General features: G+C 44.0%; 1 protein-coding gene across 5 annotated transcripts; it reads left to right on the forward strand.

The window, feature by feature from the left end:
• The first annotated feature begins 214 nt into the window (after positions 1-214).
• fli1 (Fli-1 proto-oncogene, ETS transcription factor) lies at positions 215-27296 on the forward strand. Of its 5 annotated transcripts, none has more exons than XM_079553806.1 (10): positions 215-373; positions 1525-1602; positions 8626-8837; positions 9615-9766; positions 10921-11124; positions 18250-18318; positions 25086-25145; positions 25372-25431; positions 26102-26149; positions 26706-27296. In XM_079553806.1, exons 2-10 carry the CDS (start codon positions 1564-1566, stop codon positions 27233-27235), a joined length of 1374 nt encoding a protein of 457 aa, XP_079409932.1. In that variant the 5' UTR covers positions 215-373; positions 1525-1563; the 3' UTR covers positions 27236-27296. The 5 variants fall into 5 exon arrangements, with proteins under 5 accessions (XP_079409932.1, XP_079409931.1, XP_079409933.1 ...); XM_079553805.1 differs by having other exon boundaries at positions 217-373; positions 25369-25431; XM_079553807.1 differs by lacking the exons at positions 215-373; positions 1525-1602 and adding an exon at positions 4509-4643 and having other exon boundaries at positions 25369-25431.
• The last annotated feature ends 554 nt before the right edge of the window (positions 27297-27850 follow it).

Here is a 27850-nt window from a genome sequence, read left to right on the forward strand (position 1 = left end):
CCACAAACCAATGCAAATATTTTCTCCACTTTGACTGGCATTTTCCTCACTTAATACATTATAAACCAGATTTATGACGTTCTTTCTCTGTCTGCGTCCCCCTTATTTCATGGTTCAGTGGCCTCACAAGGCAAAGCGAGGGGAGGTTTTTTTCTCTCCGCTCATTGGTCGCCTCTTCCCCATCGCTGCAGCATTCCCATTCATACAGACGGCTCTGCGCCTTTCGCTCCTTCAAAAAATAACTCACTGTCATCATCATCTTCATCACCGTCTGGAAACGGCTTTGGTTGCACGGGACTAATTATTGCGACATCCGAGGAGGAGCCGACCGTCAAAGCGCAACTGGGATCAGACGAGCTGCGCGTAACGACAGGTGAGTGACGTGACATATACGTCTGACGCGTGCAGTGTTTATTTTTGAGTACATACCTTTGCGTTGTGACCGGAAAACAGTTAGCTTAATTTCTCTTATTGTGTATACATGTGATTATAATTAATTCGTAAAGCTTGCCTATATTTGTTTAGTGCATTCCAATAAAGGCGCATTTGCACTGCAGCTTCTGCCTGTTCCTAAGAACAAGAAATGGGCTAAACATTGGCTAAAATCAGTTGGCTCTCCTTTTATGATGGATAACCGCAAGGTAAGATGCTTAAAATGTAACACAAGAGGGGTCCCGGCCCACTGGGCTGTCTCGAAGGAAGGTTCACGCCGTTATTCACCAGTCCGCCTCTGCCTAATTGGCTGCAGATGGCGTATCCCATGCGCTTTTTACCGTGTAGAAATTGGATGCATTTGGGGGACTTTATGAGGCGAGCTCTGCATTGGCCTGCAGGAATGGGCAAAGAAAAGCCTGGTCGCCTCCTCGGTCAGTGCCACGTTCATATTAGACTCTCTGTTTAATTGAACATTAGATTAGTGGAATGAGACACATGCGTGCCAGCAAACCACCGACGCGTAATTATGATGAAATCTACTGTAAGAATGGTATAAATATATGAGAAGAATTATGACTGAGAGGTTACAAGTTTTCCAAATAGCTCAGAAAATCTATGAGCACAGTTTACCTTGTTTGTCATTTGCCAGTGTTTGCACGATGGCCACGGCCTCCCTAATAATTGCTCAGAGAGGGAAGGGCTAAATACACCGTCCTCTAAGTGCCCTTTCACCCTAGACTTTGTAAGCTGCACTTATTAAAGCGAAAAGTGTTTCAATATGTGGTAGGCTTTAGGCGAAACGTGATGGGGGTTGGGATGGGGCCCTCATCTTTTTCTGTGCTGCCAAACTCTTTGGGTCACAATGTAGGCCTGAATCAGCCATTCACAGGCACAAAGCTACATAGCTTACCTCTTGTTATTTTCTACCTTTTGAATGATGTCCTCAAAAGTACTGCACAGGTAGTGCAATTGTCTTAGGGGTTGACAAGTGTCATCTCTACACTGCACCGTGCAAAACACACAAGGATTGGAGCAATGCACCTTTTGAGGAATAAACAAAGTTGAACGTATTATCTTCTTTCTTCTTAGGTCCAATTGGTGACACATTTGGCTGTCTCTCAAGTAGACATGTTTCAGACTGTCCCTGACACGTCGTCTTACGTCAAGGTATGCCAACCCTTCATCCTGATACATTATTTATTTAGAATGTCATTGCAGTGTACCATAATTAATAAAACAAAATAGTCTGTGTTTTGTTGTATTTTTTTTCACTTGGGGTGAAAGAAGTGTATTGTTTCCATAAGATCTGTAAAAATGTTCTGTATGTGTCCTATTACAATAGCCTATTTGTCATTCCATTAAGGATGCTCTTTGTGGTGATAATGGTTCAATGCTGCATTTATTCAAACGCCGTCAAACGAGCATTTTTTCTTCATCCTTCTCTGCTCAACATGACCCACGCAGCAGCGCACATCTGTTTTTCACATTTCAATGTTGCGCATGGTGCAGCACTTTACCTGTGACGGCCACAACCGAGCCACTGTATATGCAGCTCCGTATATTGTTTGATTCAAAACACTGTGGCCCTGCGTGGCGCGCGCGCGCTCTGACTGGTTCCAGGTGTGTTTACTAACAGTGGATAAAGTTACTTTCGTGCCTCGTGGCTCCCGTACTTGTGCGTTATAATAATCATGGATACTGTGCATTGAAGAGTTTAAGCTGATCTTCATGGTCAGGGCCGGGGCAACGTGTTAATGTTTTGCAAAGTGATTTCCTTTTTGAATAAGAGGCCTTTTCATCCAGGAAAAGGAGCCTGGCGCGCGTCAAGGCTATGAACAATTAGTGTTTTGTTCTACATGTTTTACTTCAAAATATTCTTTGTGAAGACTATTCAAACAAGAGGGCGGAGAAAAGTCAATCGAGTAAGAAGCTTTAATTTCAAGCTTTCAATAATTTTAGGAAGCTATATTTGTGAGAGCTATTTTTTTTTCCTCTGATAATTGTTGTTTGCCCACATTCCTTAAATGTCATCACACCACTGTATCCCTGCGCAGTGGCAGAATGTGGCACGTTTCAATACACAATGTTCAAAGAATATTCTTACTGAGGCGGATCGGCCCTGCATTTGGTTTTGTTTGGTCAAGGCCAGGCGAGACCAGAACTTTCCAATAAAAATAAATCTCAAATTAATTACTCTATGGCCTAGAGCGAGGGGCCAGACAGTCCTCCCTATATGCTCATGCGGCAGACTTTTTGCCCTCGTTATTAGGACCGGCCTGCCTTCCAGCCTGAGAGCAGAAATGATTTGAAGAGAAGTCTGGGTTACGGGAATAATCCCAACTGGAACAACAACAACAAAATAATAATAATGATGATAATATTAGGCTAATAGTTGTAATTTAGTAATAATAAATAAAATCAAATAGAGAGAGATGCTGTGGATGCAATTAGCAAGTCATCTACGACCGACTAAAACGTGTAGAGAGTGGGCGTAACAACAGAAAATCCTACAGAACATAAACTTCACGCAGTGTCCGCCCACCTCTGGCCTGCTGCCCTGATGCGGAGACAGAGGAGCTACTGGCTCGTGGTGCATCGAAGAAATGTCTGGCTGTCTAGTTCCAACGTCAAGCCAGATGTTTTGTGGTTCACTGTGTAAACCCACCAGCATCTGTTTATTGGTCTTCCAAAATGTTTGTTACCACTGTATTCATTATGGTCTTGGTAGGTCCTGTACCCCGCCTCCTGTATCCTAATGTGGGGAGGAATAGGATAGAGAAGGACAAAAAAAAGAAGAAATGAGTGAGTGAATGAATGCACTGGTAAAGAAATGCGTGCGTGATCGTAAATACATTGAGGGTTGTCTGTGGGGCAGTTATTCCCCTTACAGAACAAAATGAAAGTGCCAGCGGAGAAACATTCAGACATTGGAATGCGTAGAAAAACAAAAAAGCGCACAAGAGCAGCCAGTAAAGAGTTAAACAAGGTGTCTCCCTTAATTACACGAGGCTGAACTGGCCTCAGGCAGGAGAAGCCTTGACCCATAGCAGGATCCAGATGTGATGGTCCCAAGGGTGGGGGCCCTCAGCCCGCGCAGACCCCCAAGTTGAGAGCAGACGGCCGACCCCGCTGTCAGTCGCTGCTGCGCGCTGTGGGTTTGGCTCTCCCCTGGGCTTAATGCTCTGGGTATAGCTATTCCACATAACGGGCTTCTATATTTCATACTAAGAGAAAGCGAGACCGCGCTCCTTCGCTCCCACACTGGGTCTTGATTGTGATTATACAGGTTGTTGTTTTTTTTAAAGCGTTTGATTCAAAGATTGATGAGGGTCATTTCATAGAGATGGAAGGGGCATTGACCAAAGCGTAACTGTGGGTAGAACAGATTTGTGTTATTATTTTATTTTGTTTGCATTATTATTATTATTAAAGGTGTCTGAGAGAAACTTGTCAGGGACCATAGAGCAGTGTTTCACAAACGGTGGCGCGCTGCTGGTACGGGTCATCTGCAATTTTAGACCTTTAGACGATTCAAACATTGTTCCATTTATGCTTAAGTAATGCAGGTTATTTGTTTATCAGGTTCACACTCACATTAGGCATTTTTAATTCAGATTTAGTCCCGATTTGAGCCTTATTTCAATTGGTCAGATATTGTATGTGGTGGTGTGACACGTTTGAGAATCACTGCCTTGAAGAACAATAAATAAATACAAGAAAATGCATAAACAAAACAAAGGTACATAAAGGTCAAAACCATACAAAAATAAAAAGGTTTGGATGGTGATGTTATAACTGATGGAATCATTAACTCCTCCACCATCTGTGCCATTATACGAAAAGCACAACACCGTTCTGAAAACGGTCCTCAGCCATGTCTGTGCGCAACGCAGGCAGCCATCCTGTAAATATTTCCGAGGAGAAAAAAAAACATAACAGCGGAGCGAACACTCAATTGTTTTCCCTGCTTATCTCTCTGGGACAGTATCCTGCTTTTTTGAAGGCAGGGCTTTCGGTGACACACAGCTTCCTTCTCAACAGCGGTGACTTCACTTCCCAAATTTAGAGGAAAGAAAAAAGCCAATCCGGTAAAAGTGTCTCTTTCTGTGCGCCGCATACCGGGGGCTGGAATTAATTCAGGAGCGTGTCATGTTTGGGATATTGTCGGGCTCTGCTGAATTTTGCGCAAAATGGACGGAACTATTAAGGTAAGGGTGGAGAGCGGGGTGTTTGAGTTTGTGGGAGACAACTTTTTCGGAGTTGCGCCTCCTTTTTTAAGCGATGATTTGCTCCCCGTGTGTTTGGCGGTGAGGAGTGGGACCGCGGATCTGACTTCGACGAGCGGCTTTTTTGGGGGGGGTCTGCGTCTCAGGAACTACTACAGTTCCTTTTTTTCCCGATCGCCTTTTTTCCTTTATTCCCAATAAACTTCCTGGCCAAGCGGACAGTCGTGGATTCTAATCGGGATGTTGGACTTTGCGGAGCCATTCTGAACAAGCTGTTACTATTACGCGCGAGCGGGAAGGCACAAAGGATTGGTGTGAGGCATCATGTTGACTGTGCGTTCATAAAGGTGTAAGTAAAGCTTCAGTTTAACGGTTTAGTCCGGACAGCTGGAGTTGAGCAACAGTGAGCGCGAGCGGATCGTGCCACTGAATGAGATGTGTGGAGCTGCGCAACAGTGGCGTGGCTCGTCGCCCGGCTTTCTCCGCAGACAGTCTGGTTAGAAAGAGGATTTCACTTGATGCAGCCTACAGGCAGGCTACTTTATGTGGGGTATTGATCACAGTAGTGCCCTCCGATGTGGCGTGCCGTTTATAGTTAAACTGACATTTTGTAACTTCGTTTGCATCACTTCAACCACAAGGCTGCACAATGTGAGACGCCGCTTCTCAGAATTACTCAACGGTGTTGAAATGTTAAGCGCCTATATTATCAAGGCTGTGTCTACAGTTAGATTCCAGATGCGTTATGGTCACCGCAGCCACCAGATGTTGACTGCCAAGTGCCCATGAGCTGCAGCTCCGGTCCAGCAGCTCCAGTGTCTAAGGTCTAAGTCATGTCAAAGTGTTGTCCCCAAGAAAAGCAGCATCTGCATTTACTCTGGTGGATGCTAAATAGTAATGCAGCGTGTTTTCTTTTGGAGACTTTTAAAGTAGCGGGTTTGTGGCGGCTGGGTGTGGTGTGAGTTTTGGAAGAGTGTAAACGCTGGCCAGACAAATATGTGGGGCTGTATATAGAGAACCGTGTTTTAAAATCCTGCCATTCAGCCCTCGCGAACCGGTGTTTTGTAGTCTGTTGGTCGGTGTTAGCAGAGATGCACCGTTCTTTTATGTTTGCAAACTAACTGTAAGAATGTAATCATAATTGAGTCCTCGGGTATAGATGACTGACCGCTGTGCCTCAATTCACATGCTCCAAAAGAAAGGAAAGGCTCTCTAGCCATGAGAGTTTCCTGTTCGACACAATCTTTTCCTGACAGGTTTCCTTTTCCTCCTAAAACAAAGGACAGGAATGTGCCCCCCCTGGGTGGCTCCTGTCGTGGCTGCGCAGTGTGAACACCAAACAGACACACGTGTAGTCTGGATGCTGCGCATTGGATCCTGCCGTGCGTCGTGACGCATTTGGAGAGATAGACATACGTAGCTGATGTAAACAGAACCAAAGTGGCTCCTAGCAGGTGTCACGCTCACACAATAGTGCTCTGTGTACATTTCTCTTTTGGTCCAGGCACTGAATATTCTGCTTCAAACAACTGAGAAAACAATTGTCATATTTTTTATTATATACACACATGGTAGCAACAGTTTGCATTATCACAAAAATGTTGAATTTTTCCATCCTTATTATGAAACCAATAACGCACTGTTTAAAAATGCTGTGTGTTATATTATCGTACACAGTCACATCCATCTCGATAATTGCCCACAAACTGCCAATCATTGGTCCAAAAATGCAACCTGATATGTTAATGTAACAGTCAGAATAGTGGACTCAGCCTTATCTGCCCACATTGAGACATTCTCTCACTCTTTTACATGTTATCGTTCCCAGACTCAGTGCTGTGTTCTGCCTCGATAGTGACTTCTGCTACCAATAAGATACAACTGATCATCAAATCACCAGACGGACTATTTTTGGCTTGACAGTTATATACAGTGTGCTCTGAAACATATTCAGCAGCCAAACTATTATTATCAGTTTAGACCCGGCATAAAGAAGAACTGTTCTCTGTTCCAACAAACATTTAAGACATTTCAGACTATTGCAAAAACAAATTGAGTATGCTTTTCCCCAAACCAACCTCTTCCCCCTTGCGTTTTCATTGAGACAACACAGTCCATTGAAAGCTGTTCCCCTTGCATGCAAGCATTTGAAAGGAATGGCCCTGCAGTGAAAGTCAGATCTGGGGGGATTTGATGTAAAAAAAAAAATACTAATAATCATAACAAAAATAACAATAAGCCTAAAGAATGGCAGAAGGACGACTCGTTTGAAATATTGATCAGTGAATATCAAGTAGCCTGTCGCCTGCAGCGGAAATGTGGCATTCTGAAATGAAATAATTCAGTTGTGTGGATTAGACAGCTCTCAGTCTAAGCTGTGCCATATGATCCTATCAGATCCAGATGTGTGCCGACTCAGGCCTAATCCGCCACAGAAACATATCATTTCACTTCATATTAAGACATATTGTTTTTATTTTTGTATTTCTCTTCAGTGAATAAGTTCTCTGTCCGTCAAGTGCTGTGGAAAACCTTTAGTTAGGTGTGAAAAGGGGCTGCAGCGTTCATGAATGTTGATTTATATTCAGAAATTTCAGCAAAAGTCAGTGTGTAATGAGGTAGATAGTCATGTTTTGAATTCTGCAGACATAACAGGTCTGGCAATAAATGAGTTCAATGGTTGTCGTGGTCAGTATTAGTATTTAAAGGTGGCGTTCAGCTCGGAACTGTTGAAGACTGTTTGGGACGCCATATTGTCCAGGATCTGGTGTCCCTTCATCTTTCCCTTATTTCCTTTCTGTTTAATGGTCACACACTTTTCTTTACTTTCTTTTTTCAAATCCCACACTCTTGCAGAAAACCGTGGTCATTCACTCACAAACACAGATTTGAATCTTGAATGAACTCCCATTCATTGTACGCAATTATAAAAGTGAGTGGCGTCAAGAGGGAGACGAAGCCGAAAGGCCATACCGCTGCCTCCGCCGCTTCGCCGAGTTGTGGTGTTTGTTTTTCTTTAATAATGTTACATTGCTCGCGCCGACACAAAGCAGGAGAGGGTTGGTTTAAGCAGTGACCCGCGGGCTTCTGTTGAGTCTGATGCTGAGATCAGGGAAAGCCCCAGGCCCAGACATAACAGACACGTCAGAGAGGAGAGGCAAACGCTTATTACACATGCATTAATTCAGACGCTGCACGCCGTTCAAGTATATTCGCAGCTGTGAGAACAGACAAAGCTGTATAGGTTGGTTGTAACAAAAAAGGAAATCCAGCTAAAGGATAGCAAATGTACGATGCATGAATGTACTAATATAAACAACATATTTTAGGATGGAGTCTTGGCTACTTGTGAATTGAATCAATGGTGGTAAAGACTACGGATAGAGGGGCAAAAACATGGAAACACAGTCGAAGTATTGCACATATTTATCAAAGGGGAGTGATCTAAGAATGGAAACTGAAAGAAGACAGTCCACTTGACTTCTTGTTACATTCTCAGTTATCAATCATACCATGTACGGTATACAGTGATTCATCATGTACAAATTTGACGTCTACTGTGTGGCATGAAGTTATTTTCTAAAATCAACAGGAAATGTTCGTTGTATTGTAGGGTTGTGTACACAGAGATCTATTTAGGATGGCAGCTCTGATATGAGCCGTAAGTGCACATAATCACGCTAAACAAAAATATACAAGAGGCATTGCAGATGTCACAGGACTCTGGGCAGAGCAACTCCCAAGTCATTCTCTGTGAGTAATATACAAGAAGGCCACAAACATAACATTATAATGACATTGGGGAAAACTTCACCCGACATTGTTCCAAAGAAGGATGGGCACGTTGTAAAACAAAGCATGTCAAAATCACCGGGATCATTGTGTGAGGAGGCAGAATGCTGCAGCAGTAAAAAGCAGCGAATGATGACTCTTTTTTTTTCTTCTTCTCTTTTTGGGTTGACAGGAGGCGTTATCAGTGGTGAGTGAAGACCAGTCCTTATTCGAGCCTCCGTACGCCGCTGCCGCCCCCCTCCCCAAGACAGACATGACGGCATCTGGCGCGCAGGACTACGGCCAGACGCACAAAATCAACTCTCTACCGTCGCAGCAGGAGTGGATCAGCCAGCCAGTGCGGGTCAACGTGAAGAGGGAATATGAGCACATGAATGGATCCAGGTCATTGTCTGTCCTCTGACGACCCCCTATGTTTACATACATAACATTTTCCCACTCAATTGAAATCGGATTTTTAGCAATACATCCTAGAACACCATTTTTACTTGACCAGATTAGTTTCACAGCTGGAGATGGACTGGTGATGCTGATTGACTAAACAGGAAGAAGTTATATAAAGAGCTTTAATGAAGCAGTCTGTAGTTGGTAATGGGTTGGATTAAGGCTGCACAATATATCGCAATAAAACACTGTATCGCGATTTTAGGTGATGCAATATCCATATCGGAAGAAACCATATATCACGATATTACTAAAGTCTTCAACTGACTTCAGCTAAAAACAAACAATGAACAGAACTTAAAATTTTGTGTAAAAACACCTATTTTAGTCCAATTAACCTCGTTTTGATCCTGTGTTTTTTTGATGACTTCTGCTCGCTGAAAAACTCGTGTTTGATTTGAATTGATCGTGTCCTTTTAGAATGGTTTAGTGAAATATTGCAATACTGCACCGCTGCATCGCATATCGCAAGGTACTTCAATATCGTGCGGCCCTAGATCGGATGACATTTAGTTTCGTTGGGGCAGCACAAACTCTCAAATCTCGCCAGATTCTTTGTGAACAGGATCTGTTGAATTAAAGTAATACATGCAGATCGCTACACAGTGTTCCAACTATTTTGTGGAATAGAGGTTGTATTTACGCTTAAGACATGAGCGGAAAATAAGAACTAAATCTACGCCATTGCTTCCTGACTAACTTGTGTGTCCGTTGCAGGGAGTCTCCGGTGGACTGCAGCGTGGGTAAATGTAATAAGATGGTGGGGGGTAGCGACACGGCACAGATGAACTATGGAAACTATATGGATGAGAAGAGCGCCCCTCCCCCAAACATGACCACCAACGAGAGGAGAGTCATCGTACCTGCAGGTAAACACGCTTTTTCCTTTGTTGTTGAGCTTTTGTGTCCTTGGGCTAAAGAGTTAACGAAGCCTGCCTCCAGCGTCCAGGCCTGCACTGCTGTATGGATGTGCGTGTGTGTGAATTGGAGATGGCTTCCTTGATGGAAAAGCTCTTTGAGTGCCCAGGTGGAAAAGTTTGTAAATTGAGGCCATTTATGCCTGTTTGAGTAATCCGTCATGTTCAGTCGTACTATGTGCTCTAAACAAACGGCCTCCACGTGCTGATGTCATGTAGTGATGCCCGTCAGTGTTTGTAAAGTCCTGATTGTTTCAGCGCGCAAATTGCATCCACGACAAAGTTTGCGTTGCTAATAGCTAGCAGCGGTTGCCTTTTGTAAACCATTGCACTCCCGTCTGTGCCAGTCGAGGATGAGCACAGACATTTGTGTACGCTCTGAAATTAGGGATGAATTTCTGTTGCCCTTTTATTTCCTACAAATTCATTATTTGATTATAAGCCTATTTCTTTCAAAAGATTGATGGCAGCTTGAGCCTTCCCTACAAGTTGGCTCCAATTACATGTACTGTATTCACATTGACATAAAGCGTACAGGTGCAAGATCAGTCTCGCTTTGAGATGACCATTGTTGTAAAAGTTTTACACATTTTATAGAGCTTGTCCACAGGGTCAAGAATTGTAGAACTTTATGCTGCTCATGGGAGCCCGATTGCTGACGTGTAGAAATGAGTTCTTGACTTCCAGAAGAACGTGATTTTTTCCCCCCCGCCTCAGACGTAAAACTAAGGGTGCTGCTTTTCCATCCCTGTGAAAATGGTCCAGACAGTAATCTTCATCCTCACCAAAATGTCATAAATATAATTGTGTTAGAAACTCTTCCAGTTAGAAGTAGGCCCAGTTTGTAGCTATAATGTGATCACGTTACGATCACATATAATGATCAAATGGACTGTATTTGTACCACTTCTTGGAGAGGGTTTTACACATATCATTTGAATTGATGAAAAGAACCAAGCGTTTGAACTTTAATGTGTAGACTAGATATGAAAACTATCGCAAATTGTTCCCTACCACTGAAATATCATGTTTTCAGTGGCGCTTGTTGTCTTTCGACCCTGAAACACGATTTTAATCTTTCCTTCTGTTCTCTCCTCCAATATCAGACCCATTGTTGTGGTCCCAGGACCATGTGCGCCAGTGGCTGGAGTGGGCTATAAAGGAGTACGGCTTATTAGAGATCGACACAACCATGTTTCAGAACACAGATGGCAAAGAGCTCTGCAAAATGAGCAAGGACGACTTCCTCCGCCTCACCACCATGTACAACGCAGAAGTGCTCCTGTCTCATCTCAATTACCTCAGGGAAAGTAAGTCCTGTTTGTTAAGATTACTCTACTCACACAACTATGTAGTGAAGGACATTACAGTATTTATTACAGGACCGATTGTGTTGGGAATCGCACCCATTGTTTATTTTTGATTCTAAACCAAAAGTGTGGCTTCTACAAAATTGTCATTGTCTTGACCTGGATAAATGCATAGAAAGAATACTAAAGGTCATAAACTAGGATCTGGTTATTGACTGCAATGTCTCTTGCTGAGGAAAGTCAAATGAAAAGAATTTCCATAATTAAGAAATATAAAAAAAAATCCAATTTAGATCAACGTACAATCAACATAACATGAAAATCAGTAAAGAAAAGTCACTCCTGTACTTGGAAAAGGAACGGTGCTTGAGTGGTTTTTAGTCCTAGACAGAGCTGTGGAAATCTTATTGGGTTTTTCTTCTTGCTCTCTTGAGATAACCATCGCCTCGATCTCCTCACACTACACTTAGTGGTCCCCTCCACCACATGGTCCGCTCAGAGATGAAGGCCAGGTGAACCGCCCCAGGACCAGCACTGAACGTTTCTGTGTTTGGGGGCAGCAAAGAAAGATGATCTGCAATTTACTATAAAGGCAACGTAATTTAGGAACTGCCAGCCATCAATCTAGCCACAAGTAAAGTCACAAGCAAGTGTACGTTGCGCGTCAAACTATGCCGAAACTACTTTCAAGTCACAGCGCAATGAAGGAGAAGAAGACATTTCAGTGCTATCCCTTTATCTTTGGCTGGGAAATAGCCAGTTCCTTGAAGCAGAATGCAAATTTGACCATCGACTGGCTTGGCGAAAATACATGTTTTGAATGTTTAGGTATCTTGGTAGCAATTATTGTCACTATAATGATGACTGTCTTCACTTGCAGTGCTTTGACTGCAGAGTAGAGCAACGCATAGCTGAACGATCCTAGGTTTAAACCAGAGCAAAACCAGATCCAGTTGAACCAAACAGAAGGTTCAAAGAGATTCTAAAACAACCATAGAAATGCTTTGTTTTAGCTAACTTTATTTTCCCAAAGGTTAGTGAGAGCATGAGATGGAACGGGTCCGGATTTGTAAAGGGTCTGGACACTCATGTCAATATGTTAGTTTTTGTTACAATTTAAGGATTGCTTTCTGAAAGGATTCAAACAGCCAAACCAGCACCAAACCGAGTCTAAAGACACCATATAATCCCTGTAAGAACTTGCATTGCTGTGGCTACAAAGTATCGTGACACTGCTGGGTGGAGTGAATGATGGCCCTTGGACTAAATTTAAACGTTTCTCCCCCCAAAAAAATTGCGAGACGGGCCGAGCGTGATGTAATGGGAACTGTATTCTGTGGGTGTCAACAGTTTTTCTCGTGCGCCGCGTCTGGGCAGCCGGGAGAGATGCTTGTCGCGAAGTATAACAGCCTCATTGTGCAGCGCAGGATATGTCTAACCGCTATTGGGCACGCTCCGCAATAGCCGTTTTCATTACGGCCATGATATTTAGGACTCTGCCCCCTCTTTCTGATTTAGCCTTTGTGTGTTTTGGAGACAGAAGAGATGTCTCGGGAATCCTCTCCACTTGCCAGTTAAAATTGCTTTGGATCGCTTCCCGACGATCCCCTCAACAAAACAAAAAAAAGCGAGATGAATGCGTTTGCTTTTTTGGACTGTACACTGTTCGAACACTGCGATATTGACACTTGCAGCCTACGGGCACGAAAAGCTATCTACGTAGAAATAAACTTCTAAAGGAGGTGCAGAATGCGGGGGGAAAAAGGGTAGTGCTATGAGGCTTTATACTTAGCCTCTAGCGGTGATGATTTGGAGAGTGAAGCTCGAGCTGCTCGCCTTTTTTCCCCCCCGAAGCACAAACAAACACAATCATGGCCGGGAATACAGAAAATAGACTCCTGGCTTCACTCACCGTTGGAGTCAGCCTGAAACTTCCAAAAAAACAGCGGGGGGAGAGAGAGGAGAGGGAGGGGATAGGTTGGAAGTATTAGTGATTGCAGGTCATGTGATGTCTTCCGCTTTTTCCCCCGGCTGGTCACGCTCCATCGAGAAACCAGATCACGTCCCCAATCATTTTATACACATGTGTTTATCCCATGGGTGTATTGTTTATTGAGCCTCTGATTAACATTCCGCGGAGTCATTAAGCGCTGTATGTGCACGCAGCATGGGGCAGGGACACGCAGTTCCCCGCCCCGAAGCAACACACACATACACACACACTCGCACACAATCACTGCCAGGTCACTCAATCGATAGGTAGACACTGCAACCTGTTTGTTTTCATACTTTTCTAGAATTGGAAAGGGGTTTAAAACAGGATTGAGTGTGGTCCAAGGCAGGACAAACAAAACAAAAAAGCATAAAAGGGAAAGACTGAACTGGGGTGGCACAGGTGGTGATGCGTCTTAACTTCTTAAAGGAACAGGCCACCGTTTTTAGATATGTTCTTCCCTGAGCTTAGACGAGTTTATAAGTACCTGGCTGGTCTTTGTGCGTGCCCGTGGAACAGCGTGGTAGCTTCCAACTTCACCCCCGTTTGGAGCTATAGGAATATGCTGGGAGAGGCCAAACGCTAACCACATCTTAAGTCTTTTTGCGTGACTGAGGGCACGCACAAAGACCAGACAGGTACGCATCAACTCGTCTAAGAACATATCTCAGTATGTAAAATCGGTGGCCTGTTGCTTTAACCCCCACCTGAACTGAGCACATTTTCTTGCTGTTTAGCTTTCCCCAAATCTAAAAAGCTTCCTCTTGAAAAAAGTGTCAAAATAGCAACAAGAATGAGACGAAAACGAGGATGAAAATGCAAAAAAAGAGAGACGGAAAAGTGACAAAAAAGTGATAAAAATGTGACAAAAAAATCGACAAAAATGAGAGAGGGAAATCCAACAAAAAAGTGATTTATAAGTGACAAAAAGTTAACAAAAATGTGTGACGAAAACACAACCAAAGAGTAACAGGAAAGTGACAAAAAGTGACGAAAATGCATTAGAAAAGCAATGTGAAAAAGAAGAAGTTAAAAAAGTGACAACAATGCGCCAACAACGTGAGGAAAGTGATCTGTTCAGATGAGTGTTTTGGGGTAAAGCTGAACTGGAGAAAATGGCCTTGGTTAAGGTGGGGGTTAAGAGGTTAAAACCAGCAGCCTGGAGGTTTGATCCAGGCTCCTAACACTTCATACTCGGTGGTTTTGTCTATGATCAACCATGAACCTAAAGCATAAACAAGCATGTCAAAACTAGAACTAAACCAGGGACTAAATAACCGCCCTAATCTTCCAGCATCTGTCTGCCGGCCCAGCTGCGTGCAGTAACAGGGGAAGTTGCCCGTGCATTTTTCTGGCTTCATTGTTGGTCACTTATCCGGATTTTTATAAGTGATGGCCGCCCGCACCCCAATGTGCTTTCAATTTGGGGCTGCAATTTGAGAATTTGTTGCAAATTAGTCTGTCAGGGAGGGACCGTGGACTGTTTGCTTTATCGCACCCATGTAGGTCTGTTTGATGCCACATGTGTTGGAGAAAGAGAGGCAGGAGGAACCTTAGGAAACTGTATATCCTAAAACACAGTGGCAGAGAACTGGAGATGGCTGTGTCTGTATCAGTCTGTCTGAGGGAACCTGTCATTGTACCATAATGTCCAATACAAGGTGCAAGGTGTAAGAGAAGGAAACTTGTAGCAGCCAGAGACTCAGTTACTGGAAGAAGCTGTAAAAAGGTGAATGATATCTCAGGGTTCAGCAGCCCTTTTGTGAAGCGCATGTACGATACTTTGGAGGTGGTTATGAGCCAGTGCTGTTGGAGAATGGCGGTGGTTGTGTTTTGCAGCTGTCGCCCGCTCTGCTGCGTCTGGATGGATTTACGGTGGGAGGGTTTGTGTCCAAGAGAGTGATAAGTCTGGGCTCCCGCTCTGCACTGTGGCTGCGCTGCTCCGGAGTGGGGGGACATTCTCAATAGTTTATACAGACCATAAACATCTGGGCTTGAAGGCTGAGTGGGGAGAAAGGAGTTCTGGAGAGAGGCATGACTTCTCTTCTCACAACATTTTTATTGAGCTCCCCTTGCATTAGTTCTTTCTATTGGCAGATTATCACTGGTGCACAGTGGCTCAGGCACCTGGCTCCCGTCCCTGGACTGTTAGCTGTGCAGCTCTGAGAGACCATTACTGTGCCGTCTGAGAGGTTCACTGCACTGGAGAGAAAAGGCTACTTCATGTGGCATAGTGAGTGTCCAGAAGTTATTAAACAACTGGATTCAGGTTAAAGGCATGCTATAGACAAAATGAAATGTAAATTAAGGGGAATTAAACAAGTTGAATCATAAAACACTCTGTATAGATTTGTCATTGTCAGAAGTTACTAGTCATGTGTTGTCTGTGTTCACAAATTCAGATCATAAAACCAGTGCTTGATTTCTAAATGAGTCATTTCAGAAACACTTTTGGATTGATGGGATGAATTCAGGCAATAGGCCAAAACATGTACCGGAACACGCCCATTAAACACCGCTGTATCATCTCAAATCTTTGCCAGATCCTCCAAAAGAGTTCCCAGATCCTTTACCCTGAAAAACTGAGAGATGGGGGATACGTTCTGGATCAGATTAAGTACTGCATAATACTGCATAATACTGCACATTATCATAAGTTGACAAGATACTGTTGCATTTCCCAAGCAATTTGCAAAAATGAGACTTCTTGCTGCCTTCTCGCTATGAGCACCTCTCCTTTTTAAAAGGAACTGATGGAGTTAGGTCAGCGACTCTCAAACTCTGAGACTCTTTAAGTGGGTCTCCGGGAGCCTTTAATATTTGACCCTTAGTAAGTCAGTCCTTTCTTAAGTGTTTGTCAGAATACTCTTAACACGACATTGACTTTTAACAATTCCCACACACTTATGATTGGGGGGGAAAAAATAACATTACAAAAGTGTTTTGTTTTGAATTGGAAAATCAACCTGTACTCTGAACAATATGTGTAAAATAATAAAAAAAAGAAACCAAAAGTGACAGCTGCTCCACAAAAGCCATGACGCAGTTCGACTATATACTCAGCAGCATCCCGACACTGGAATGAAGTGCTCTCACTCTCTGGTGGCATGTTGCCTAAAAATTCGGGGACTCGGGATCCAGCGTTTGTTGACAAAGTCCACATGTTTAAAGCAACAGTATCATATGGCTCAAGCGCATAAACACCGGAGGCCCAGGGAGAAGTCTGTCGCTGTGTTAAATCGGCCCCTGAAAGGTCTTCCAGAAATGCAGGCTGGGACCGCGGTATCTCAGAAAGAACGAGCTGTCAGTCACGGAGAAAACACTGGAAAGAAAATAGTTTGTTAATGTTATGTAATCTAACACACTACGAACAGATGCGAGTGAGAGGAAAGGGGGGAACACAGGCCAGTCTCCCCCACTGCGCTGTCAGATTAACAAGATCAGTTTGTTTTCTGTGGGAGGAAGAGGCCATCCAAATAAATAGGCCGTACAGACAGGACTCCTAAGCTGTCAGCTGTAGTGGTGCTGTAGCCGCCTCACTCTCACTCACTCACTCCCTCTCTCTCTCTCTCTTTCGTTCTTAGTTTCTCTGTGGGCTGGTTTGAGGTTTTTCTCAGCAGCGCGGCCTGTTTGCCTGTCTGGGTCAGCCCACATGTGGCCCACAGTAGGATAAGGGTTAACAGCGTCCTCTCCTCCTCCGCTTGCCTCCGAGCTTCTTCATCTCCTCCACACTTCTGCTGGTTCCTCAGACGTCGGGGGCTTTGATGGTGCCGGTGCCTCGTCGTCGTCGTCGTGTGTGCTTCTACGCTCGGTGTGCTGGGGGGGGAATTATTTTTGTACGGGGGGGGAGAGCTGCGTTTGATTGCAGAGCAGGGACCCGGGCCCGTCATACAATGGCTCCCCTGTTCTCTCGGGCCCCTGGTTTCTAAACTCGACCCAGAGCCTTGGGGGTGCCGTTGGAGTAGGTAATGTGGGGGGGAGGGTGGGGAGGGGTGGGGTGAGGTGTTTGGAGCGCCCCCTTCTCCCCGGGACACCCCCTAAAAAAACAGACCCCTAGTCTGTCACCGTGGGCCCCTTCATCTCCCTCGCCGGCACGCCATTTTCACCTACAACCCACTTTTGAGGAGCATTTAAAGCTCCCATATCACTTGTTATTATGGTGTCTTTTTTTTTGTTGGTGCTTAAAATAAATCAGTGCATTCACAAAAGGATACAATGACTGTCAGTGACCATCAACCCTCTGGCCAATGGGGCGGCCCACTCTACCACCTGGGCCACTGTCAGACTGGTGTTTGGTGTATGTGCAGGAACACTTCCTCCTCATGTTGAATGTAGTGTTGCAAAAGAGTCAGTTTTGTTTTTCTTTCTGCAAATGAAACGAAATATCTCTGTTATTTGGATGCATAAGAAAACAACGTTAACGTGCTAAATATGATCACGTTTTGTCGTCTGGTCAGATGCATTTTCCCACTTGTCTGTATCCATCTCACTGTTTAATCTGCACTCCTGGTGTAGCATGAGCCCTTGTGTTTTCTCTTTGCATTTTTGGGTCTGTTTTTCCACTCACTGATTTATGCCTGGGGGCAGCTAAAATTAAGAGAGCATTTTGGTGCCGCCCAGGGTGCCTGTGTAAGTGCAGGAATGCAGCGCCGAGTTCTGCCCCATAAGGTGAAATGAATAGGCGGCCATATGCACACACTCTGTGACTTTTTGACTTTCTTATTCGCCGGTCTTGAGTCGGGGTCGAAACGCTGAAAGTGTGTGCTGTGCTCCAACCGCTGCTTTGTGCTGCGGTTGCGAGATGATTTTTTTCCCCCCTTTCACTCAAGACAAAACAGTAACACAACTCAAAAGAAAATTATAACATGAAAAGAGCTTCATTCGGATTTGCTTAATTGAGCTTGTACCATCTGCTGCCACCTGCTGGAGGCCTTGTAAAACACAGAATGACATTGTACTGGTTTGTAGCATGTGGCCACAAGTCAAAGAGCTTTATATGGTTAATGTATTTGCAAATGCCTGTGCTATTTATGACTTTCTTTTTACATGCTTAATGTTTGTGATAATGTGCTCCATCTTTAGCATCTCCTGAATACATTTCTGATTCCGATTCTTTTGTGTTGTCATTATAGGCAGCTCATCATTATCCTACAACGCTCCATCTCACACTGACCCTTCTCCGCGCCTCGCCCCCAAAGACGGTAAGAAAAAAACTTTCACCTTGTTCCCCCCCCAACCTCTGTTTTTTGAACCTGAAAGTTGTGAAACTATATAAATAGAAGAGAAGATGAATGGGTGACGGTCTGTCATTACAAATGAGGCCCCGAATTATCGCATCGCGGCGTCCAAACAAGCATTTACACAGACAAACACCGAGGATATGGAGTGGGCAAACAACTGCTCTGAATGCAAATGACAAAGCAAGCGGCAGACAGGTGTCTCTTTTGTGGTTTGATGTCGGGTCTGATATAGTTGGGCGCGTACGGCAGCAGATCTCAGCTCGCAGCCCGCACCGCATTAACAACACAAAGAATGTCTGTCCACAGCTCACAGGCAGCTACAGTGGAAAGTACCGACTGAGATGGAGAGATTGCAGAAAGAAAGCTGCGTGATTCAGAAGAGCAATATTGTGAGACTCGGGATAGATTGAAAAGCAGCTTTGGAGCAGGTGTCGAGATGAGTATGGGTTTCGTGAGACTAAATGGCACAAACTCTTAATATGACTAAATATTTTGGAATATATCTGACGACTTACATTCATAACCACAGTAGTATTAGATAATATGGGTGTCAGGGCATGGCATGTCTTATAGTCCAAGGCCTACGAACACATTTTCTTTGTTTTACTCTAAATTAAAACATGACTTATTATGCAAGGTGGCTGATTATATTATATTGGTATACCAGAAAATAAAGAGTACCGTATTTTCCGGACTATAAGTCGGTCCCGAGACGAACTAGCCAAAAACTGCCTAATGAATTAAAAAACAGGCTGAATAGGCGTACGGTATGCTAACGTGCCACGTTGATGGTTAGCTACATAAAGCATAAACAACAAACTAAATAGGTGTCTGGTATGTTAACGTCACATAATTGGTTCAGATAACTATAGCATAAAGAACATACCAACTCTCCATCTCACTCCAAAGCACTAAATCCATTGAAATGTTCATCCTTGGCAACAACCTGGGCACAGAGGCATAACTGCACCGTTGACAAGCCTCTCCCGGCAGCACATTTTTCAAGCTCTCATGTGCAAACTTCTTCCTCTAGCTGTGGCCATCAAGCTTTTACCCGTGATTTACGTGATTAGCTTTGGTTTGTTTTCTTCTCTAAGAGTAACTTCTGCTTCTTGCTCACTCCAAACTTTCTCTCTGCTGCTCGATTAGCCTGCAGTGCCCTCTAGCGGCATGTGAAATTATATATTTAAATGGAGGGTATTATGCAAAATCAATTTTTTAAAGCTTTACATCATGTTATTATTTCATTCCCTCATTAAAAACATGCCTGAAGTGTTGCCTTGGCACATTCACGTATTTTTGAGTAATCTGTAAAAACTCTGATGGCAGCCATTTTAGGGATAGGTTTGCCTGAGTCCTCCTAGGAACGCCCCCACCTCCTGGAGACGCCTCCGAGCCGAGTAACCAACCACTGCTCCTCAGCAGAGCCCCCTCCCCACTGATGCCACAGACAGCATGTGGAGGGGGCGTGTCGGAAAGGGTCAGAGGTTCTTAAAGAGACAGAGGCCTATTTCAAGACATTCGCTACAGCCATTTTGAGAGAGCAATTTTATACAAGGCAGTTATTCTAATTTACTTCATTTATAGATCAACAGAAGGTTTCGTCATCATTGTACTGTGCTATAGACTGGTGCTATGTGATTGAAAAAAGCATAAAACCCCCTCTTTAAATTAGAAAATAAATCACATATTATTCACTCCAGAGTGTAAGACGTACCTCCTGCCAAACAATGAAAAAAAGTGTGACTTATTGCCCGGATAATACGGTAAATAGTTTGTTTTAAGTCTTTGCAAAACATCAGTATGACAGCATTTCTACGGGTATCTCTTTCCCAGTTACCTTTAACCCTCCAAACATTATTTTGTGCTGACACCACACCAGCCCAGTCCTTTCGGCAGCGCTGCCATATCTGCAAAACAAAATACACATCCTTTGCATTGGCTATAAGGTGTCACCACTGCAGACTGGAGAAAGAGCCTGCGAAAACAATGATAGCCTCGCACACAGGATGAGTGTTCCTATCGAGGCGAGAGGAGAGGAAGCGGCGAGTCCGATAAGTTTCTGAAAATGCACCCCCCTCGGCCCTGTCTATCTGCCCCTGCACTCTCTCTCTCTCCTTTGCCCCCCCGCTACAATACCACTAGTCCAATGGGCAGCGCAGATAAGATTCTGCTCGATCACCCCTTGACCCGCTCTTCCTGGTTCTCAGCAGCAGGTATTTGCACTGGCAAGGGATAGAGGGTCACTCCCTTCAACAGCATTTCCCTTTCGCACATATGGGGATTTCTATTACGACGCGAGTGACCGGGGAAGGGCCAAATTGTCATTCATTGTATCTCGCCATTCATACTTCAGGGCTTTCAAACAATGCTGATAGCTTTTATTGGAAATGTATGTCGGAAAAGTCTTGTTTCAGAGCAATAGCAGAAAGTTTCAGCATAAAAGTAAGTTGGATGATGCTGCTAAGACTGACTTCCTTATTCAATTGCGCAGACAAAACCCGAGTCTGATCCACTGTTGTGAAATTGCATCTTTGTTTTTTCGGTTGAAATTATGAACTTGACAAAGATAGCAGTAAATTAGGTTTCCCATAAAAGAAGTCTAGCTGGAGGAGAGCAGATCAGCGTTGCCAGATGTTCAATTTCATTTTGCCCCTTGAGAACAGTACGGTCAAATACCATACAGACTGTTTGGGGTAGAGTAAGCATGGAGCATACAGCAGGAGACGACCCTTAATCTGCTCCAGACTGCGTGGTGTAAAATGCAATGTTATGAATAAAAGAGAGCATATAAAACATGGAATGCGTCAGCGATGGACCAGTGTCGATCTGACTGTGAGCTCCTATATGTGTGGTTTGTGTGTCTGAGTAGTTCTGCAGCCTGCGCCCACAGTTAGCATGTGTGATTTTCAAGCTTAGTGTGCAAAAGTCTTAGCTTCTCAGGGCTCTGCCAGGGCACCGGCTCAACTGTGCAATGGTAAAGAATCAAGATACGGTTGTGTTCAACGATATTTATCTGATATATTTGTTATAAGGCTTCCTCTTGTTTTAATGTTTTGTATGTTCAACTGGAAAATTCTTAAGATGTTCTGCCTGTTAGCGTGTTTTGACATTGAATATTTGTAGAAATGTGATATAATCTACACATTGTGGTGTACAGTATGTAGCTATATCCGAAACTGATATCAACTTCCGCTGCTGCCTCTTGGGCAGGACGCCCTTGAAAAAGAGCTTTTTAATCCGTGTGAGTAGGGCTATCCTGATAATTACTATATTGACCAATAAATAACAGTATCGTCTGTACACCATCCCCCCCATATCTTTTCTTTGTAAAACTCTGACTTTTAACTGAAGCAAATTGGTTACATTGTATTTCATGTTTTTTGCAGCTTATGTGGTATTTTAGGATGTGATGCTGCACTTTTAGAACAAAGTCTTACTGTCCGTTTAATGCCTGAGAGTTGACAGCATCTAGTATCGTTAGAGTCAATATCGTTTATCGCGATACCTTTCTGCCTCAATATATCGGATTTCAAATTTGTTATCGTGACAGGCCTACGTGGAAGATGTTTCCTGGTTAGATGAAGTGTAAATTAAATACATTTGTACTCTGCAGTTTTATTTGCCTGTCTAAGCAATAAGGGGCTGTTTTTTGTGGCCACTTGTTAGGCTTTTATAGTCATTATTGAAAATCATTCCTTTTCTCCGCTGACTGTAACCACTACAGCAGCCCGCTCTATCGAATTTTCTCAGACAGCTGGTTTTTAGAGCACCTGCATTATGGGTATTAAAAAGTTTACCCTGTCTGCATTTCTGCGCTTGGCCCTGGCTGTGGGTGACGAACTCTCACTCCTCATCTGTCTTACTTTCCTTCCCCTCCTTCCCGCCTTCTCTCTCTCTCTCTCTCTCTCTCTCTCCCTCTCTTAGTCCCGTCTAGCATTCGAGCCTTGTTTTGACTAACTGGTCTCGCAGCCCAAGTCTCCCAGGAGCACGCACCACACCCCAGACCAAGAGTGGAAACTGGCTCAAGTCGCAGTCGCGGAGTCAGTCGGAGAGGGCCTGGAAAAATGAAGCGGAGGAGAGGAGAGGGTGGGCGGGACTGGGAAAAGTGTCCGCTGTGTGTGCAGATTCTGGGGTCGGGTCTGTGTCTGGGCCGCATACCCCCTACCATGAGCTTCTGGGGCAGTTTAAATGTCGTCTCGTTCAGTCTGACTACAGAGGGCTTGGCTATGTTTATGGGTGAACAATAAAAGATGTGTAAATGCTGATAAACATTTACTGTACCTGATCTTTATTTGCAGGTCTTGGTTAAGGGGCTACATGTTTTTGAAATGCATTTAGGTTTGAAGTGTTCCTGGTTGAGGCCTTTTCACCCCGTTTCAACATGATTGTTGTTCTTTTTTGGGCGTTTTCAATACCTTTCGGTTGTCGGTTTCGATCTTAGTCTAAGCCTGGTGGTACTTGGAAGGCCAAATATGTTATGAGGAGCTAATGTCTGAGTTAGTGTCTTCAAAACAGTGAGGAATTCCCTAAAAGGAATCTCTACAGTGATGTTTATCCTGATGGCTAAACTAATACAGATCTCATGAAGTGATATTATTGTCACAATGTTAGTCCATCCAGTCAAATTTAGGAGACAGGAGAAGGGAAATCACACCCTACTTGAGACTGTTTCTCAGAATGTGTAACTGACATAAAGTGTGACGAAACTCTAAAGGGAAAACTGAAAGAATGCTACAATTCGGGAATCCACTAAGTAAGTTAGTGGAAGTCTCTCCACAAACAGTAGCAGATATTTCCACGTTTGTTTTCTTCCCCTTTCCCCTCATCGACTTCTTTTAACTTCTTTGCATTTAGATTATTCAAAACCCTCAGGCAAGAAAAAAAAAAAAAGAAAAATTCTCTGCTGCTTCTTAACCATCGGCGGAGCTTGAAGGCGGTCGGGCCCGTTGTGTTTTTTGGGGGTGGTGCGTGCGCGCAGACTCGGAGGGGGTGAATGGTTGAGTCGAGGGGAAAAAAGGTTCAGTAAAACAAAGAGAGGTTGTCTGCAGCGGGGCAGGCAGGAAACGTTAGGTCTCTCAGGAGCCCCCCCCCCCCCCCCCCCCCCCCCCCCCCCCTAACCCCAGTCACTCACTGCTGCCGGGACGTCCCGCCAGCCCGCTCCAGATTGGACCCGACAGCACCACTGAGCCACGACAGCGCCTCCAAAGCACACACCTCTGCTCCCCACTTTTTTTTTATTACTATACAGTTTGGTTTGATGTTTAAGGCTGACTTTTGTGAATGAAAGTTCAATACTCATGGACCGTGATCACTGCGTCTGGATAATGAGAAGTGGAGGAGGAGGTTGTAAATGTGGTTTTTGTTTTCTTAAAGAGTGGTTGAAGTCTTTGTATTAGCTGAAGTTGTCGCAGATTGTGGAGACGTTTTATTTAAGAGCTATATGCTACCGTGCATGTCCACCAGGGGGCAGGATTGTACCGTGGTGGAAAAAGCCCTTGGTTTCAATCAGACACGTTAGAAGTTCCAGTCCACATATAAGATGCTCAGTCAGCTATTAAAAGCAAGACACATGCAGCACTCTGGTCATTGGGCGATTGAGGACAAACTGACATCATTTATTCTACTGTCACCAGAGAAAATAAAAGTTTGACTTAAGTGATTAGTCTGACCCACACACGCAGTACTAACAATTGAGAAGTATACTTAAGAACCTCTATGTCCTTTTCGTTTACCACTGTCTGTGAGGTGTGGTAAACGAAGCAGATCACAAATTGATGATCTGCTTTTGCACAACCTGCCCTGTGTCACATTTAGGGAATTGAGGTGACGACTTGCCCATCACAGGATTCCCTCATGACCTCCTCCCGCTCCCACAGAGGCCGTTTCATTTGTGAGAAAGTAGATCTGTGTGTTGCACGATAACATAAACCGACGACCTACCTGGTCAACAATATCACGTTTCCCTTTATTCCAGATTTGTGAACTCTTTTTAACCCGCAATAACGCGAACCATCAGGGGACCGGGCCAAGCGCATTGTGGATGTACTAGACAGGCGTTTTAGAGACAGAGGCAGAAGAATGGACATCTTCTATCTTGCATGTGTCAGTGTGATTGATTGTCACTGGGAGCTGTCCAAGTTCTCACTCATCCGGGTTAGGTACAAGGGCGAACAGAAGGCAGACCTCATGCTCGCGCATCAGGATTGGCTGCTTTTCAAGGTTTGCACAAAAGCTGTTTCTGTGGGGGGAAACAAAGTGAGCGTGGATTTCAGGTGCCTCTCTCTTGTCTCCGGGATGATGCTGTTTGATTTGCATCCGGGCTCATTATTTGTGGTCACACTGTTACCAGATGCTGAAAACGACTGCACAGTTTGTCGGAGATTTGGCCGTCTTTGCAACGACACTGACAGTGTTCCAAACCACAGCAGATATCCTGTGGAACAAAAAAACAAAGCTGTTGTATTTCTTGCTCCAATTGATGCATCCAGTGCGCAGAAAATATGGTAATAAAATGTTGATCTTTTTTTGTTTCTTTCTTTCACGCAAACCCAACGTAAGAGGTTTTGGAAAATCAACAAAACAATGCTTTAAGATCGGCTGACAGCCATGACTTGGCCCCAAAGGTCCAATTATGCAACATTGATAAAAAGAATGAGTCTTTGGAGTGTCAATCGTCATATGCCATAATGACCGCGCAATGTAAATTTCAATATCTCTTTCTACAGATTCTTCGTACGATGCAGTTCGGAGGACGGGCTGGTCAAACAACATGCACAGTGGCAAAGGTGAGACGATCATTTAAAAAAAGATAAAAAACAATCTATACTCTCCTCTTCAAAACACACCAGCTGAAAAACACTGTCACAAAGTAGATTATCAACAACACAGCAGCACATGCATGGACCTGATGGATAGCTCAGCTGCAATGTTTTATCCATCGCAGACCAAAGCATCTCTACCACAGCTACACCCACCTGCTGCTAACGTTCCTTTAATCTGTGTGTGCAGCAGGCTCTCCAGTGGTGCCCCAGAATGTGACCAAGTCCACAGAGCAGCCCCGAGCTCAGCCAGGTACTCACGCCATTAGCACAATTGTGTCTTTCCTTTTATAATATGCAACTGTCATTTCTGCTCACTGTGTTTATTATGCAGGTAACATACTTCTCCTCCAAGTATAATCAAAAGTTTTATCATAACACTAAGTCAAGAGGTCAATTTCAACATGCTCATTAAGGTGTTTTTTTGTTTTACTGTCAATAACACAAACAACAATTTCAAAATCATTTATCTCGATATTAACAGCTGTGGTTTCAATATCAATTTACAGGAATGCAGGGGTCTCTCACTCAAACGGCCTGCCAATGATGGCATTGTGTGATGCAGTGGTCCTAATTTAGTATCACTTTTTGTGAATTCATTTAAAAAGACCACACATTGGCTCATATATGCTTTCTCCTTCGCCATATCGAATAATATAGATCAGTATAGACCTTGTCTTTGACAGCTCCGACTTAAGCATTCATCTATCGATACATTCACCTCCTCACTTCATTTCAGCAGTTTATGTTATTGATTTCAGAAATCATTCTGTACCCAATGATGTAAAGTGTGTATTATTCACCATTAATGAGATTCTACCAAATATAGGTTTTAAATACCATATCCATAGCAGCAGAGCATTTATTGCAACATAATAATGCCATTTTGAGTTACAATCTAAGTTTTCCCCTTATTTTCTCAGATCCGTACCAGATTCTTGGCCCCACCAGTAGTCGTCTCGCAAATCCAGGTAAACAAATGCACCAAACTCCATGCAAAAATGCAGGTAATCATATTTCCATGGGGTCATATTATAAAACAAACTAACCGTGTTATTTTTTAAACATGTTCTGAAATCTTCTCTCAAATGTTAAAGGGGCATTATGCAACTTTTTATGTTAAAAAAAAAAGTTGATATTTGGTCTCTACAACGCTCCAGGATCAATTGTTTTGTAGGTTTTCTGGTGAGAGGTCAGTCCGCAGAGAAAACCTTCCAAACAATTGGTCCTGGCGTGTCCTAGAGACCACTATGATGGAAAGTAAAGGCGCCATGCTGACCACTCATAGAGCCGATGGGACAAATACGCACAAATATCAACTTTTTTTTTCGCACATAAAAGTTGCATAATGCACCTTTAAACCTCCTAGACATGTTTAAAATGTGCACCATGATCTGAATACACATACATAGCAATCCTTGACAGAACAATTGCAAATGGCCATTTCTATTTAAAAATCTTACAGCCTTTACTCACCCGCTTTTCATCCTCCGTTAACTGTCCGGTGTATTTTCGTCTACACTACAGGCTCAGGTCAGATCCAGTTGTGGCAGTTCTTGCTGGAGCTCCTTTCGGACAGCGCCAACGCGGGCTGCATCACGTGGGAGGGCACCAACGGCGAGTTCAAGATGACCGACCCGGACGAGGTGGCGCGGCGCTGGGGGGAGCGAAAGAGCAAGCCCAACATGAACTACGACAAGCTGAGCCGTGCGCTGCGCTACTACTACGACAAGAACATCATGACCAAGGTGCACGGAAAGCGCTACGCCTACAAGTTTGACTTTCACGGCATCGCCCAGGCGCTCCAGCCGCACCCCACCGAGTCCTCCATGTACAAGTACCCGTCGGACCTGGCCTACGTGCCGAGCTACCACGCGCACCAGCAAAAGGTCAACTTCGTGTCCCCGCACCCCCCGTCCATGCCCGTCACTTCGTCTAACTTCTTCGGACCCACTGCCCCGTACTGGAGCTCGCCCACCGCCGGCTTATACCCCAACCCCAATGTCCCGCGCCACCCCAACACCCACGTGCCGTCCCACCTGGGCACTTACTATTAGACCGCACCACTTTGATTTGTGTCGACCTGCACTCCAGATGATGCCAAAAAAAAGAAAGAAATTAACTTAATAGGGGGAGTTGTGTCCTCCTAATGTTACTCTGAAATGAAGGATTTTGACGTTGCTGTTTTTACTTGTAAAAAAAAAAAAACTTATAACTGGATGCAGCAGTCCAAAATGGAATACTACTTACTTTTTTAAAGACTGATTCGCCATGTTCTCTGTGCCTTTTCCTTAAAACCTACTGCACCTACAAGCTAAATCTCAAGCTGCAGCATTGGTCTCGCTGTCAGACATAGGCCTGTACTTTATGGGTCTTAATACATTCCCCCATTACTGTGTACATTATGCTTAGTACTGCATTACTGTTTCTCCACTGAGGTCGTCCTGGATCCTCTTCCCGTCAAAGCGCTCTGACTCTTTCCCCTTCGAGGTCTATCCATCTGTTTTTTGTTTTGTGTGAATTCTGAAATTTCATGGACAAATTTGTGTTGTCAATGTCGTGGACTTTTCTCAGCACTGAATTTTTTGAAATTGGCAACTGGAATATGCCATTCTTTATAGTTAATATATCCTCAAAACTGGAAAGCTATAGAGAGTCAAACGGCAGACGAG

The sequence above is a fragment of the Gobius niger genome, assembly GCF_951799975.1.
Source record: "Gobius niger genome assembly, chromosome: 1".
NCBI classification, from domain to species: Eukaryota; Metazoa; Chordata; class Actinopteri; order Gobiiformes; family Gobiidae; genus Gobius; species Gobius niger.